General features: G+C 37.5%; 1 protein-coding gene across 1 annotated transcript in view; it reads right to left on the reverse strand.

The window, feature by feature from the left end:
- Positions 1–14212, reverse strand: part of map2k5 (mitogen-activated protein kinase kinase 5) — a 66402-nt gene that overhangs the window by 48951 nt on the left and 3239 nt on the right. Inside the window, exons 4-8 of the mRNA XM_053492931.1 lie at positions 8363–8432; positions 7049–7089; positions 6306–6373; positions 5655–5703; positions 2848–2912 (exon numbers count right to left, since the gene is read on the reverse strand). Of these exons, the coding sequence (XP_053348906.1) occupies positions 2848–2912; positions 5655–5703; positions 6306–6373; positions 7049–7089; positions 8363–8432 (293 nt within the window). The remainder of the gene's footprint in view (positions 1–2847; positions 2913–5654; positions 5704–6305; positions 6374–7048; positions 7090–8362; positions 8433–14212) is intronic.

Raw genomic sequence — 14212 nt, forward strand, 5'->3', positions numbered from 1 at the left:
TAGCGGGACCTTAAGAAAGCTATGCATATACAAATTCACAAAAAAAAAAAACAGTGAGCTAAAGTAATGTTGTAAAGAAGAATGGGCTAAAATCTGATTAAGTAATTCAGGAAATGAATAGATATGTAATCATGTGGGGAAACTTGGCATTGCCCACAGCAGGTCTTGTGAAGTATTCCCAATATACAGTGTTTAGTACCTACCAAAAGTGGTTTAAAGAAGGACAACCAGTAACATGGAGACAGGGTCACTAATACGTGTGGGGAGCAAAGGCCAGCACGTCTGCTTAGAAAGGTGTCAGAACATCCAGTGCCTTGTACCTTGCTGAGTATGGGACCGCACAGCTGCAGACTGGTCAGAGTACCCATGCCCCATTATCAAACTGCCAATAATGGGTTGTGATGTGAGCGTCAGAACTGGACCATGGAGCAACTGATGAAGGTGGCCTGGTTTAATGATGGAGGCAGTTGGATGCTCTGTTGGAAAACCTCAGATCCTGGCATTCAAGTAGATGTTATTTTGACATAGACCATCTACCTCATCATGGTTGCAGACCAAGTATACCCCTTCATGACAACTGTATTTCTTAATGCCAGTGGCCTCTTTCATCAGAATAATGGATCCTGTCATACTGCAAAAATCATCGCAGGAATGGTTTGCGGAACATGAAAGTTTAAGGTGTTGACCGGGTCTCCAATCCAGTTGACCTCGCAAATTACAGGACTTTAAAGATCTGCTGCTAATGTCTTGGTTACAGCTACCACAGCACACATACAGAGGTCTTGTGGAGTCCATGCCTTAATGAGTCAGAGCAGTGAACCTCAGCCTCATAATCTTTGTTTTTTGTAAAAATACATATGATAGAAGAAGAATTTCTTGTGTGGACATCCAAACTGCTCCATATAATTTTATTATAACTATAAAACAGCAGAGCCAGAGACCATAGACAAACTTGCACTTCAGACAATCTTGGCAGTAATGACTAATTGAAAATTAAACCCCAAAAAAAACAAAAAAAAAAAAACAAGAATAATAAACAAATTAGATCTCCTAAAACTTTGATGCACAAATTGAGGGCACGGTTCAGTTTAATCAGAAATGCCTTGTCTTTTTTAACCACGACAGTCCACAGGATTCAGAGCACTTAAGCTTTACTGTCCTATAAAGCAGAGCTCACAACAGACTGAGATCACAGCACAGTCTGGACCACTGCAATAAACCACAGGGTGCGTATTGATCTATTACTGGATCAACGCTGCAGAACAATAACCCTGTAGTGCCGACTAATCGTCAGTGGCCACCGCTCATAAACGGGATCTGGGGTTTAAAGGCCGAGGCCGGGATCATGGCCCATTCACACATCATTGCCGGGTTTGCCAGGTACTCAGGCCTATTCAGCAACAGCTATTTAGGATGACTTTCTTGATGAATGAACTTGCACACTCAGGCCAGCTAGGACATATGATAAAATGCAAAGCAAGGTGGTTTGTGTCCATTTTCATACCCTGGAGGGAAAGCCGGATTGTCTTTTTTTTTCTTTTTAAACGTGTGGGTGTAAGCAAGAGCCATGTTCTGACACATAATAACAGTACACCTGGAAGCACAGCAGGTTAGATGAACACATTTATTTTTTTAAGGAAAGCAATTTAAGCTAATACCCCAGGCACTGTAGTGTAGCATAGTGTGATGGCCACAGAAGTGTTTATTTTACATAGTGCACACAAAGTGTGTACTGTATGTGTGTAACGGTGTAACGGTGACCAAGGACAGCAGTCTAGATAGCTCGCTACATGGCCTTGTTATTCCCAGGACACACACTGAATTACATTATGTCAAATTTCAGTCAGCAGAGGAAACACAAAGAAACGTATTTACATCTGCCCTCAATAAACAGTGAAAGCATGACCTGTGTGAAAATTCACAGTGATGTGCATGTGAATACAATGGATAAAAACAAAACAGTTCTTATGAAAGCCTGAGTGATAAAGCTAAAGTTGGCTAATACACACATACGATACTGTAAGTCTAGAAATTCCTGCTTTCTCATGGCAATTACCTTAGGACATTAATGGGGATTTGGCTTTTCCTTTAATAAATAAATAAATAAATAACTCATCTGGAACATTTTCCGCCATCTTTCGGATCTGGTGGCATTTCATTACACAATCCTCACAAGGCTCTGACTTTAATTACCACAATTTACAGAATATTCCCCCCAGACTACTGATAGCAATTGACTTGAATGACTTGTAGAAAAACAAGCAAATTTGCCCAATTTTAATGTAAATCTTATTTTACACACTTGTATATTACAGTCCCCTACATTAAGTATTTTCATGGTCAGAAATAATCTGATCTATATTATCCATCAGAAACAACCTAAATTAGTTCAAGTTCTCAATCTCGAAGTATTTTATTCGATAGCACATAGCAGTGAATAGGTGTCCTGTCATGTTATCTGCTTGGTAGCGATAGATCATTCGGGTAATAGAAACTGGCTTCACAGGAGTCAAACTGAATCAATTTCTTTCCTTAGCGCCAAAAATAAATCGATATTACCCGCATTTGGCAACCTTCACTTTATAAAATAAATAATCATCCCAGCCGCAGCTGCCTGTCAGAGGCTTTGAGCAGGCTGAGTGGACGCTGGACTATTGAGCGAGTGTGGCGTGTAGGGACGATGGGAAAATGCAACAAGCAAGATACGCTACGTGTCCTTTCGCTTCAATTACACCATATTCATAGTAGCTTTATTCAACAGTAATGAAATGGCATGGCCAGTGAAAAGATAAGTGCATAATGAGTCCAATTAAAATTCAAGGTAAAGATGAGGTGAAGAGCACTCACTTGTATACCGTTCCCCCATTTCCATGGCCAAGCTGCTCCTGGTACTGGATGTCTTGTTCATTTATCTACAAGATTAAAAAAAAAAAAAAAAAAAAAAAAAAAGAGACAGAGAGAGAGGGAGAGAATGAAAGATAGATACAGAAAGGAGAAAGGACACATAGCCATAAAATAGAAAGATGTCACTGGGGACCAGAAATATTTGGGGGAGGGAAAAACGCAACCGCAGGCCATAAACAACGGGTTTGGCTCTCAGGTCATTTCAAGAGGAACAGCCGAGCAGGAGCAGGATCAATAACAACATTTGCTGTCCAATTTATAAAAGGACAAGTTTGGGGGTGGGAAAGATAGCAACTCTAACGACCATTTGTTTACCTGTGCTGTCTTGCTTAACTCTGACAAAGGCTGTCAAAACGTGTATAAAACAGTTTGGCCCCCTGCTGACATCGGTGGGCTACAGGGAGAAGTTTGTCCTCTACTAGCAAGATACACAGATTGACCTCCTTCCACTTCAACACACACACATCAAATCTGAAGCATCTCCTTGAACCAGCAGAGTTCTGGGATATGTCTGAACATGATAAAGTTGTAGCAACAAAGAACATAAAAATAATAATAATAATAATATATTATTATTAATATAGAAGGTAAACGCTTAATGACCGAAGATGTGGATGAACTTCATTTAGGTTTAAAAAGCCTAGCATTTTTTTTTTATAGGATATACTAAATTGTTGGATTGACTATGTTCAATGACTGATTTTCAGTTTTTTTTTATTTATTTTTTTAAGCTTGAACATTCCTTGTACTAATGCTAGTCTAACATTTTTAACAAAATATTCAGTCTTCACAGATGAAATCCAGGGCTCGAATTATTCAGAGGTGTTAACTGATTAAACAATTACGCAGGGCGAACCCAAGCAACAAAAAAACACTTTTCAGTTACATGCTTAATATTTATCTTATTATCACTTGAAAAATGAGTGGGTTCAAACTAAAAGTGTCATGTTGTCCAATCTGCTTTTACTCTTCTGTCTCTTAGTCACAAAGGAGTCTGTATGTATATAGATACATGCATCTCATTAAGCAATGTTTGATCTGATTGTCTGATCAGAATGACAGTATGTCAATAACCACTGATAATGTGAAACAAGTATTTTTCCCCACACAGCTGAGGCCAAAACTAAGTTAATGCCTTACTGTCAAGCCTCATTTTAAGTGGGAAATACGGCACCAACTCCAGTAAAGGTCCATTGATTAGGGGTGTGTGTGAGTGTGTGTGTGTGAGAGTGTCGTACTAGAGCTCCCCTGCTTGTGCTTTTTACAGGTGTCACCTGGGGCCTGATTTACTTAATTGCCTTTCTGACATTGGCATCTCTGCACTGACACTGCCGTGCTGCTGCAGAGAGAAGCTCAGACTGGCGGAATATAGATAATACAGATAACAGCCGGTCAAGATAAAGATCTCAAATGGACCATGAAGTAAAGGGACTTGACCCGCTTTTCATTAGGCAATCAATAAGGACTACTGACACATAAACATGCATGGTAATCAGAAGCACACAGCAAGTCATGTCACATGTCAAGTACTCTAATAGACTAAGCATTCCTCAATGCAATTCTGCTAGGATATCACAAAATATTTTGTTAAGGATTAACAGCTTTAGAAGCGTTTAAAATATTCTAGCGGCTTGAATTACCCATAGAAATACTACAGTTATCAGTTCTACTTAAAAATGTCGTTTAATATTTAATATTATACATTAATTCACTCTGAGTTATCTGAATGAACGAAATGCTTTCCACGAGTGTTGATAGACAGTAACAGCATTCGGACGTTTAACGTTATGCATGTCTCTGTGTCCCAACAATCGAGCTACAAAAATAAAATTGAAACGAGAAGTCAAGGGATTAAAGGACTGAATCAACGACCCAACAGGAGAAGCTTAATGATGCTGGTACTTAACTTTCTCAGCACTAGCCTCGTACATTAATCACACAAATTATATAAAACTTTGTGTAAAAAATGGCAGACACACTGTGCATATGACATGGTAAAAAAAAAAATAAATAAATAATAATAATTAAAAAAAAAATACCACTCACCAATGCACCTACACTTATAGGTGTATATACCCCACGATTTCAGAAGGGGTAAAATTATTAGGCTGCATCAAGCAAAGAAAACAACTAAGGAGGTTTTAAATCTGGGTTAAGAACCCTTGAACACCTGTAAAGTGAGAACTCACAGGATTGGGACTAAACAGCTATCTGGCCAAATAAAAAAAATATATATATCACTCGTTAGCGAGGCTAATCGGAAAAAGCATTCAATTTGCATAGGGAGCATAAAGACTAGACTTTGGAGTGATGGAAAAAGGTGAATGGGTGTGTCAGGGTAAGAAGGGAAGCAATTGAAGTGATGTACCCTTCATGTATAGCACACTGCTATACATACAAGCTTCTGTAGGCAGCGTTAAGTCAGCTGATGACCAGAAAGTACTGAATGACCAGATTGTCAGATCAACTTAGTTTTCTTCACTGCCATTTTCCAGGACTCGAATTGTGAAAAAGAAGTTGTGGGAGCATGAGGAATCATTTTCACACATGAACTGGCCAGCACATCGTGTGCTGTAATAAAAACTAAAGTTGACCGAATGAAATCTGTGTGACAGACACTATATATAATGAAAAAGGACACTGGAGGGAAAAACTGTACCACATACAACAAAGGATTTCAATAAAAGCTGTCAATCATGTTAATCATACCAATAATTTGATAACATATAAAGTGAATATATATATTTTACCTGGCCATTGGTCAGTATCTTTTTCAGCTCTGCTGACGATTTCTTTAAACTGTTTAACAGAAACAATACGTAAGGAGTAGAAAATTGAACATTGAACAATCATTTCTACATTATCTGCTTTAAATAGGATGGTTAATAAAAGAGCTTCAACTTACAATATAATATAATTTTTAAATCTAATTATGCTAAATCCGTGTGTCGAGGCCAGATCCCAGATGTAGTTTAATCTAGATCAATGTTCTTCTTTATGGCTACAGTGTTCCCTGCTCCATCTCACATGAGTTATCTTGTAAGAAGGCTGATAACTGGCTGCTTAATTGAGTCATGAGCACTGGAGTGGGAACCGGCCTAGGAGCGAATAAAGCTGGTCTAGATGTGGTCAGAATAGCCAAAATAAAGCACCACATGCTAATTAATGAGAGCTCATTTGTACAAGTGGTGGCTGGATCACTAGTTTTATTTGTACACGGGTTCAATTGAAACCTGGCCAAATGTTTCAGAATGCGCAAGCTGTCTTTAAGGTTCGAAGCTCTTCATTGCTAAGCTTCAAAAAGAATAATGGTAAAACGAAAGAAAGTACATGGGTAACATAAATTTGGCATATGGACGCCATTTCTGCCCACACATATAAACACACACAGGCCAACTCACCTGTTACTGGACAGAGACTCGGCAGGAGATGATCCGCGACTACTGGAAGAGCCAGGGCGTGTGGTCACCTAGAACAAGGCAAAAACCATCAGCATGCTCAACCAATCGCGACAACATTCAACAACAATCCTACAAGTGACTGAGGGAAAAGAAAATTAATGAGATGGAAAGAGATACAGTGATGGAAAATTAAAGATGTCTTCGGTAAAAGAATAATTACAAACCAACGTGAAGTCCTTTATATGTCATTCAAAAGGACGCTTAACAAGGCTACTTGTTCTTAGATCTACATCTCACCAACTGGGACCAATAAAAAATGAGAGAGAGAGAAAAAGAAAGTGACTAAAAATAACTAGCCTAATTGAGGTCTTTAGGTCATGGAGTCTAGTCCAGCAAAGCAGTGATTCGCTTGTTAATTAGTATCATTTAAATGTATACAGCTTCCACTTCGGTTTAAAGCCAATTAACTTTAGATTAAAACAAAGCACAAAAAATATACAAAGACTTAGTACAAAACAAACGCTGGACTATGATCCAGTTTGTACGAAAATATACAGCATATAAAGCACATTCATGACGAAGAATGGAATAACACTAAAAAAATCGAACGTTTCTAAAGGGCAAAAGAGATGAAAATGTAAAATAAGAGACACAAAGCACAAATGTCTTGACTTCAATTGACATTTGAATAAGTGGTACGCAGCAGGACGTGACGTTTCAGAAACAATCGATGATGTGCCTACCTTGAGGCTGTAGATGTTCCGGTTCCCAGGAGTCTTCCCAGCTGCAAAAGTAATTGGTCTGGATTGTAAAAGCATATCAGGGCCAAAGTAAGTGATGTAAAAAAAGGAATATCTGAAATACTCTGGACAAAAAAATGGGACTGAGCAAAAAAGCTTAAAATACTTATAGAAGAATTCCACTGATTTGTCTACGTTGCTACATTATTCGCTCATTGGGGAAAGTCATTCAGAATGTTTAGATGAAATGGGTACCACTTTAGGAAAAACTTACAAAGAAATCTATGCAATTGGGGAAAATAGGAACAAGGGATTGAAAGCGTTTAAAGGCTCTGAAAACTACCTTGGAAAGTTATTACACGAATGATTACAAATACATTGCCTAATGCCTTGGAGAATTTTTAGGCTAATTTTATGTTAAGTGTTTTCTATAAACTATAAACTGGTGGTTCACCGTCACTGCAATTCATGCTCTCAAACCCAGTCTCCAGGGCTGGACAAATCAGTAGCCCAGTCACCTGGGACAAACAGATTTTTGTCTGGACTATTAGCTTTTACTAGTTTTATTACAATTTCTTTACTCATTGTTACCCGGTGGATTAATTAGCATACACAAAAGAGAGATGATCATTTCATGATCAGGAACATAAAGTAAAACTGATGAAACAAAATAAAGTGTAGTGCAAAATCATCATATAACTTTGTAGTCACCTCACAGTATGCAAACAGAGAAAAAGATTGATATTTTACGTGCAATTCGAGTACAGAACATTGCAGCTCATGGGGAAAATGTTTGCCCATGACTTGGTAACAAGATGATGTACTGTACCTGTGTCAGGAGAGAAAAAGGACTGTGGCAATGCAGACATCCCTTGGCTTGCCATAAATTATTACACTACCTTAGCTACACCTTGTTAGCCTACTTTATTTGGTTTTAGCACTTATGTGTTACTGAGCTAACCAGTGCATGCCTTCTTTTTAAGAATGTAACAAAAATAGAACATGGAATTTTGTTAAACCCTTTGAACTAAAGCCAAAAGTCTACACTCAAATCACAAAACTCACTTAAATAACAAACTTAAATTACTTAAATACCAAAACTATATGTTACTCCTAACCTGGGAGAAAAAAACAACAGAAAACAAAATTTCAAGTTTTTGAACTTTTGCAAGTTTTATTTTTAATTTAGTTTCTTAAAGCAGCAAGTTACCCACACTACATGGATTTGAAAAGACCAGCTAAGCTTTGGGCAAACTTTTTCAAGTTTACCACGAATTCTTTGAGAATAAGACACACACACACACACATTTTACTAACCTCGAGGAAAGATTTGTAGGGGCTCAGGTAGGAGTCCATTAATCCGCTGTTCCATCACTGTATTACAGTACTATAGAGATAAACACAAACATTTTAAAAGTTCAACAGTTTTTTGTTTTACTGCTAATAATCACAGGATGTGCTAAGTCACGTACATATTATCCAAATACTAAACATTTTAAAAATATTTAAATATTTATTCTTTTTTATTTTACATATACTATTTATTAATAGTCTACACATTCAGGTTAAAACGGCATTTTTTTTTAAGAAAAAAAAAATCATTAAATTTATTCCACATTTAATACAATACAGCAACCAGCAAAAATTCAAGAAAAAAATAAAAGAAACTGAACATAACAGGAACAAAGAGGAATCTGGTTGCTTAGGAGTGCTTAACCTTTTACCTGTAAAGCAAAAACGGAGAGCACTATTTTTACCCAGTCATTTTGTTTAAGAATCTACAAACTTAGCCCAATTTGATAAGGCAATTGTACAGAATTTCCATTCTTCATTGCACAAATGATCAACATCTATTAAATTGTGAAGGGATCCAATGTGCACAACCTCTCACCCTCCTCAAGTCATTCTACAGAGTTTAGATTTAAGCTCTGTAAAAGAGAGTTTAGCTCTGTAGATTAGAGCTTTCCAGTTGAAGAGGAGCAGTTACAGTACATAGAACGATGCAGTCACCGCCATGCCTCCCTGGCCTGTACAGTGTATAGTGTTCATAAAATAGTGCCTAAAATAGTTCTACCTTAGCCTTACCATAAATATCTATCACATAAACTCTGACATATGTTTTGGACATAAACTATCAAAATTATTAAAATGTCACATTTAGCTTATTTAAAATAAAAAGCATAGACCTGATTCCATTTCAGGAAACAGCAGAATAGTTATGATTCTATATTTACCTATACCCGCAGGTGAGCAGCTTCCTGTGTAAAATTTTTACATAACACAGGGAATTAAAATAAAAAAATAAAAAAATCAGATTGTTAAAAAGTTTAATGATGTTAGTCTGTATGTGCTTGTTAAGGAAGCCAAAGAAAGAAGTGCATATGTATCATTCACAAGCTCGATACATTCTGCTTTTCACAAACACAAGCCTTGCCTCCTGCCAAAAGGACATTTCAATTGATGTTTATGTTAATGGAACCATCTGGCTCTGAGACGGGCTGCCCTGCCTTTTTGTCGAGCGCAAGACCTTTGTACCCAAACACAGGCCACGATCACACACAATCAACCTCCGGCAACCACAAATCCAGATGGACATGGCCGGGGGAGGGACGTCTGTGTGTCTGGTTGTGAACAAGTGCATGAGCTCAAAAATTAACACAGAAATGAGACGCCATGTAAAAAATTAAAATGGTATTATATGATTACGAAGTTGACACAAATGACTAACATTTGGGGTAAGACTAAAATCAGCGCAGTTGGCCAATATTGGCTAAATGTGAAGCTGGAGCAAGAAACATGTTGCAATTAATGTTATAGAAGTAGGACAGGAACACATTTATCCTGTAATACACAGATTCCCGCCAAACTGGGGGACTAGGGCAGCTCCCCCACTCAGACCTTAAACAGACTTAATCAAGGTGTTCTGATTAAATTTGAAACAGATCTGCGGGACCACAACAGGTTATCAATGTTTTAGTAGAAAAAACTGATAAACACTAAATAGGTCAAGAACAAGTATGAAGAAAAAAAGGATAAATGAAAAGTAGACTGATACTGTAAAAAAAAAAAAAAAAGAAAAAAAAAAAAATGGAGGTGTGGGTTTGGTTATTAGACCATTAACGTTAAACTGCAACAATTCTGACTAAAGTAAGTCTGAGGAAGTGACAGACACAAAAATTCCTGAATTTAGCAAGAATAGAATTAATTCAAACTGGCGCAATGTTCAGATTTCTTCATAACGACGAGCCTCATTGATTGGGTTGGGTAAAATTGGATTTATTTGTAAAGTGTGTATACGAATGTTTGCACAAAAAGATTGTTATTCATGATAATCCAACAAATTAGGATTTTTTAAAAATACTTTTCAGCTCCTAAAATCAGTCTATACTGCACTGCTTCATCCACTATGCATCTTTGCACCATCCATAATTTATCACTGCACTACTATATATTCTACCCTATTTATTCTGTATATACAATATCATACTGAACGTCTGTATGTACATATGTATATCATGTTAAGCATGTTAACTTCATGTCTTTTTAAGTGAACAATGTTTTTTCACCATATCCTTATCACCTACTGCACCTTCTGTTTGTAAATAGGCCACTTATGCACTTCTGGTTAGATGCTACCTACATTTTATTTGCATACAATGACAATAAAGTTGACTCTAATCTAATCTAATAGAATGTAATAAAAAATGTGTATAATTTTACGAATAAGAAAATTAACTAATTTAAACAGGCCCTGAATCAAATACTTCATGTTTTACTACACTGTTAACACAGAGATCATGCTGTTAAGTTCAAATACCTTAAATACTCACACACAGAAACATACAAATCAAGCTTTTTGTAGACTTAAAATGTATTTGGGTGGACTGTGTGGATTTTTTTTTTAAGACAAATAAGGTTGGTTGTTTAATTTAAATGAAAAAAGATGATGTGCTGGTCTGTGAAAATGGTAGCTGTAAACTAAAGTGCTGCAAATGGCAGAATTGATTTTACTGGAGGAGTTAGTACATTATGCCCCTAGAAGGCAACGGATATTTACAGACTGGTAAGATTTTTTTTTTCTTTGAGGAGAATGAAAGCTGGTTTGAAAGTCCGTTCATTTTGTTCCATATCTGCCAAATTTTAAAATAGCTTTATCATGGTTTGGCATTGCACCAATACACCCTATCGTTGATTACTTTCCTATACATGCATGACCTTTCTGGGCTTTGTTCCTCACTTAGATCACTTGCAGTTATAACGGTTCTCTTTTGAATTCTGCTAAATACAGTATAATCAGGGCCATATCTTTTTCTCAATCCTAAACTGGTAAAATGTAGAACAGGGTCAAGACAGCAAATCTGTCTCTGCAGTTTTCTAGCACTTCTTTATGCAAAGTAGTCAGAGCTGGTAGTGCATTTCTTTCCTTCTCCTCTGTGTGTGTGATAAATACATAAGTGTACATGAAGGCACGCTGTAGAAGCAGAGCTGCTGCAGCTGTTCTATTAAATGCCCTATTTATCACTGTCACCTCACAACTGCCTCTCTCTCCTCCTACACTTTCCTCTTTCCATAACATTCTCTCGTTCTCGCCATTGCCTCCAGCGATGTGCCTCTTCCGAGGAGAAAAAAAAACGTGTGTGTTCAGACACTTACACCTTTAATTTTCCGCTCCACTTCTTTATTGATTAGGGGCACAATTACCAACTAATCTGTAGCAGTGTATTAAAAGAAATCCCCCTTTGTTGGACAATAACTAAAGGCATTTTTGATCAGAGGCTGAACGCTCGATGCCAGAGGGGACACTCGAACCAGACCGTTCTCCTGCTGGCGCCGCATCATCATTAACACACTCAGAATAGAGTGCTTCTCAATTAGTGAACTGAGACTGGAGGAAAACAGGAGCGTGTAAGAGGAGTGTATGTTGTGCTAGACACTGAGAGCTTAAGGTTAAAACCAAGGTCATCTACTGAAAATACATATATACATACATCACTATATTTAATTTTTTTAATCCAGCGTTAGAAGCACAGTGAGGGTTCACCTCCCAAAAAGGAATCAGTATTCTCTATTGTAAAGCTACGTCTCAAATCGGGATCATTTCAAGGACAATGGAGACGTGCAGAAATTTCATGCCTACATATCCTTCAAAGCAGCCGTCTCTCAAGTTCTACCAGTTCAACATAATAGATGTCCCTTCATCTGGAATTAATGACATCAAAGCAATAAAATAAAATAAAAACACATCTCAGTGAAGACCAAACAGCTGCATAGGCAAAAGACAACCCATCGTGAATAAAACGATCCAACACCATAAACTTATATATGTGGTATTTAACTCTTGACGTATGCATTACGTTGCACGTACAAAACACTATGGGTGTCCTCCCTAAAAAGGGGCGCAAAGCATAGCAAGACAAAAGGCTTCTACGATAGTCAGTGGGCAAAAAGTAAGCAAATCAGCAACTGGTATAAAGCAAAAATAATAAATATATTTTTTTTTAAAACCCACCTTTTCATAAAAACTCGTATATAGTAACTATGAAGCCTGTGGCTAGTGTAGTGACTGTGAGCTGATAGGGGGTAAAAGACAACACCAGCTGAAAGTGGATTTTGAAAAATTCCTTTGCGCAGAGGGGGGCATACTTCTAATGAGGCGGATCTTTAAGTACTGAATAATATATAATAAAAGTTGATAGTTCATTTAGTTTCTGCTGCACTTCAGAGAGAAACGTTCACAAGTCATTAATCCCGACATCCGCAATGTGAACAGTAAGTATTGAGGAATGCATTTAATATTGGCTCAGAGGGAAAACTAAAACAGTACACTAAACAAGGACAAAAGGACAAAATATTACACCACAACAAAGTCCAGTAATTTCTGTCTTTCTGAGTTAAGCAAACACTAACATACATGTTTTAGAGATTCATTTTATTTAATAAATGTACCATTAATCAATGTGCATCTGTGTAATGCCATCATTAACCACCATGTCTCCATGGCTAATCCATTTGCTTCTCAACAGTTAAAAAAAAAAAAAAAAAAAAGCGAAAAAAAAAAAATGCCTTACTTAAAAATTAAATAGTATCAAGCTTTTATGCGCCTGTCTGTTCCTGTAAGGACGCCTTGCCCCTGTGTCTGTCTGTCCCTAAAAGGATGTGTTTTCTGGGCCTTTCTGGGCCTGTCTGTCCCTGCGAAGGAGGCGTGTCCCCTGGGCCTGTCTGTCCCTGCGAAGGAGGCGTGTCCCCTGTACCTGTCCTGTCCCTGTAAGGGAGGCGTGTCCCCTGTGCCCCTCAGTCCCTGTAAAGGAGGTGTGTCCATTGTGAAGGAGGAATACCTCTGTACCTGTCTGTCCCAATGACAGGGTTGTCTCATGTGTGCCTATCAGTCCCTGTATAAAGGAAGTGTGGCATCATAGTTTACATCTTTTGCACATTTAATGAATAATTTCTGAAAGAGTTGTTGTCCATTATAATCAGATCTTTCATATGTTAATATTAATATATAATTTATTATATCTATATCTATATCTATTTCAGGCTACACACTTACAGTACTTTCGTTAGAAGATGTGATACTGTATATGGTGAGAATACTGTAAAATAGTCATGAAAAAACACGGTATAGAAACCATTCTCTAATGAAAGATCATACAGATTTAGACCTACAGATTTTAAGTTGCACAGCAATGTCTCCCATGCGTGGGCAAATATGAGCTGACATCTGTACTACAGCGTGCTAGTGCATGTTGGCACTACGACTATTATTACAAGACTGTTCCCCAAAAAATCCTCCAATTAATAGGGAGCATTATCATTTAGTGACTGGCTCAAGGCTCATTTCTGACTTCACGCCTTGAGTAAAGAAACAGAAATGTAATTTGATGCTTTGCTCCATCGTGCATGCTTAATGCCATGCTGGCACACGAGTCTGCCAGGGGTCACGGGTTGCCATGGATACATCAATTGTTACAACCAAAAAGGGCCAAGATGAAGATAAAGAGACAAGAAAACAGAGCTACTTGTTATCCCTGCCAATCTGCCATGTAATGAGAAGATCTTGCCCAAGGGTGAATAGACGTACAATAAGAGATTTTAATAGCTTTTCCTTTCTAACAAAAACACTCCCAAGACTAAATAGTTTAACTGAACCAAGCAATAGTTCATGCA

This window comes from Clarias gariepinus, chromosome 3 (genome assembly GCF_024256425.1).
Source record: "Clarias gariepinus isolate MV-2021 ecotype Netherlands chromosome 3, CGAR_prim_01v2, whole genome shotgun sequence".
In the NCBI taxonomy this organism is placed as follows: domain Eukaryota; kingdom Metazoa; phylum Chordata; class Actinopteri; order Siluriformes; family Clariidae; genus Clarias; species Clarias gariepinus.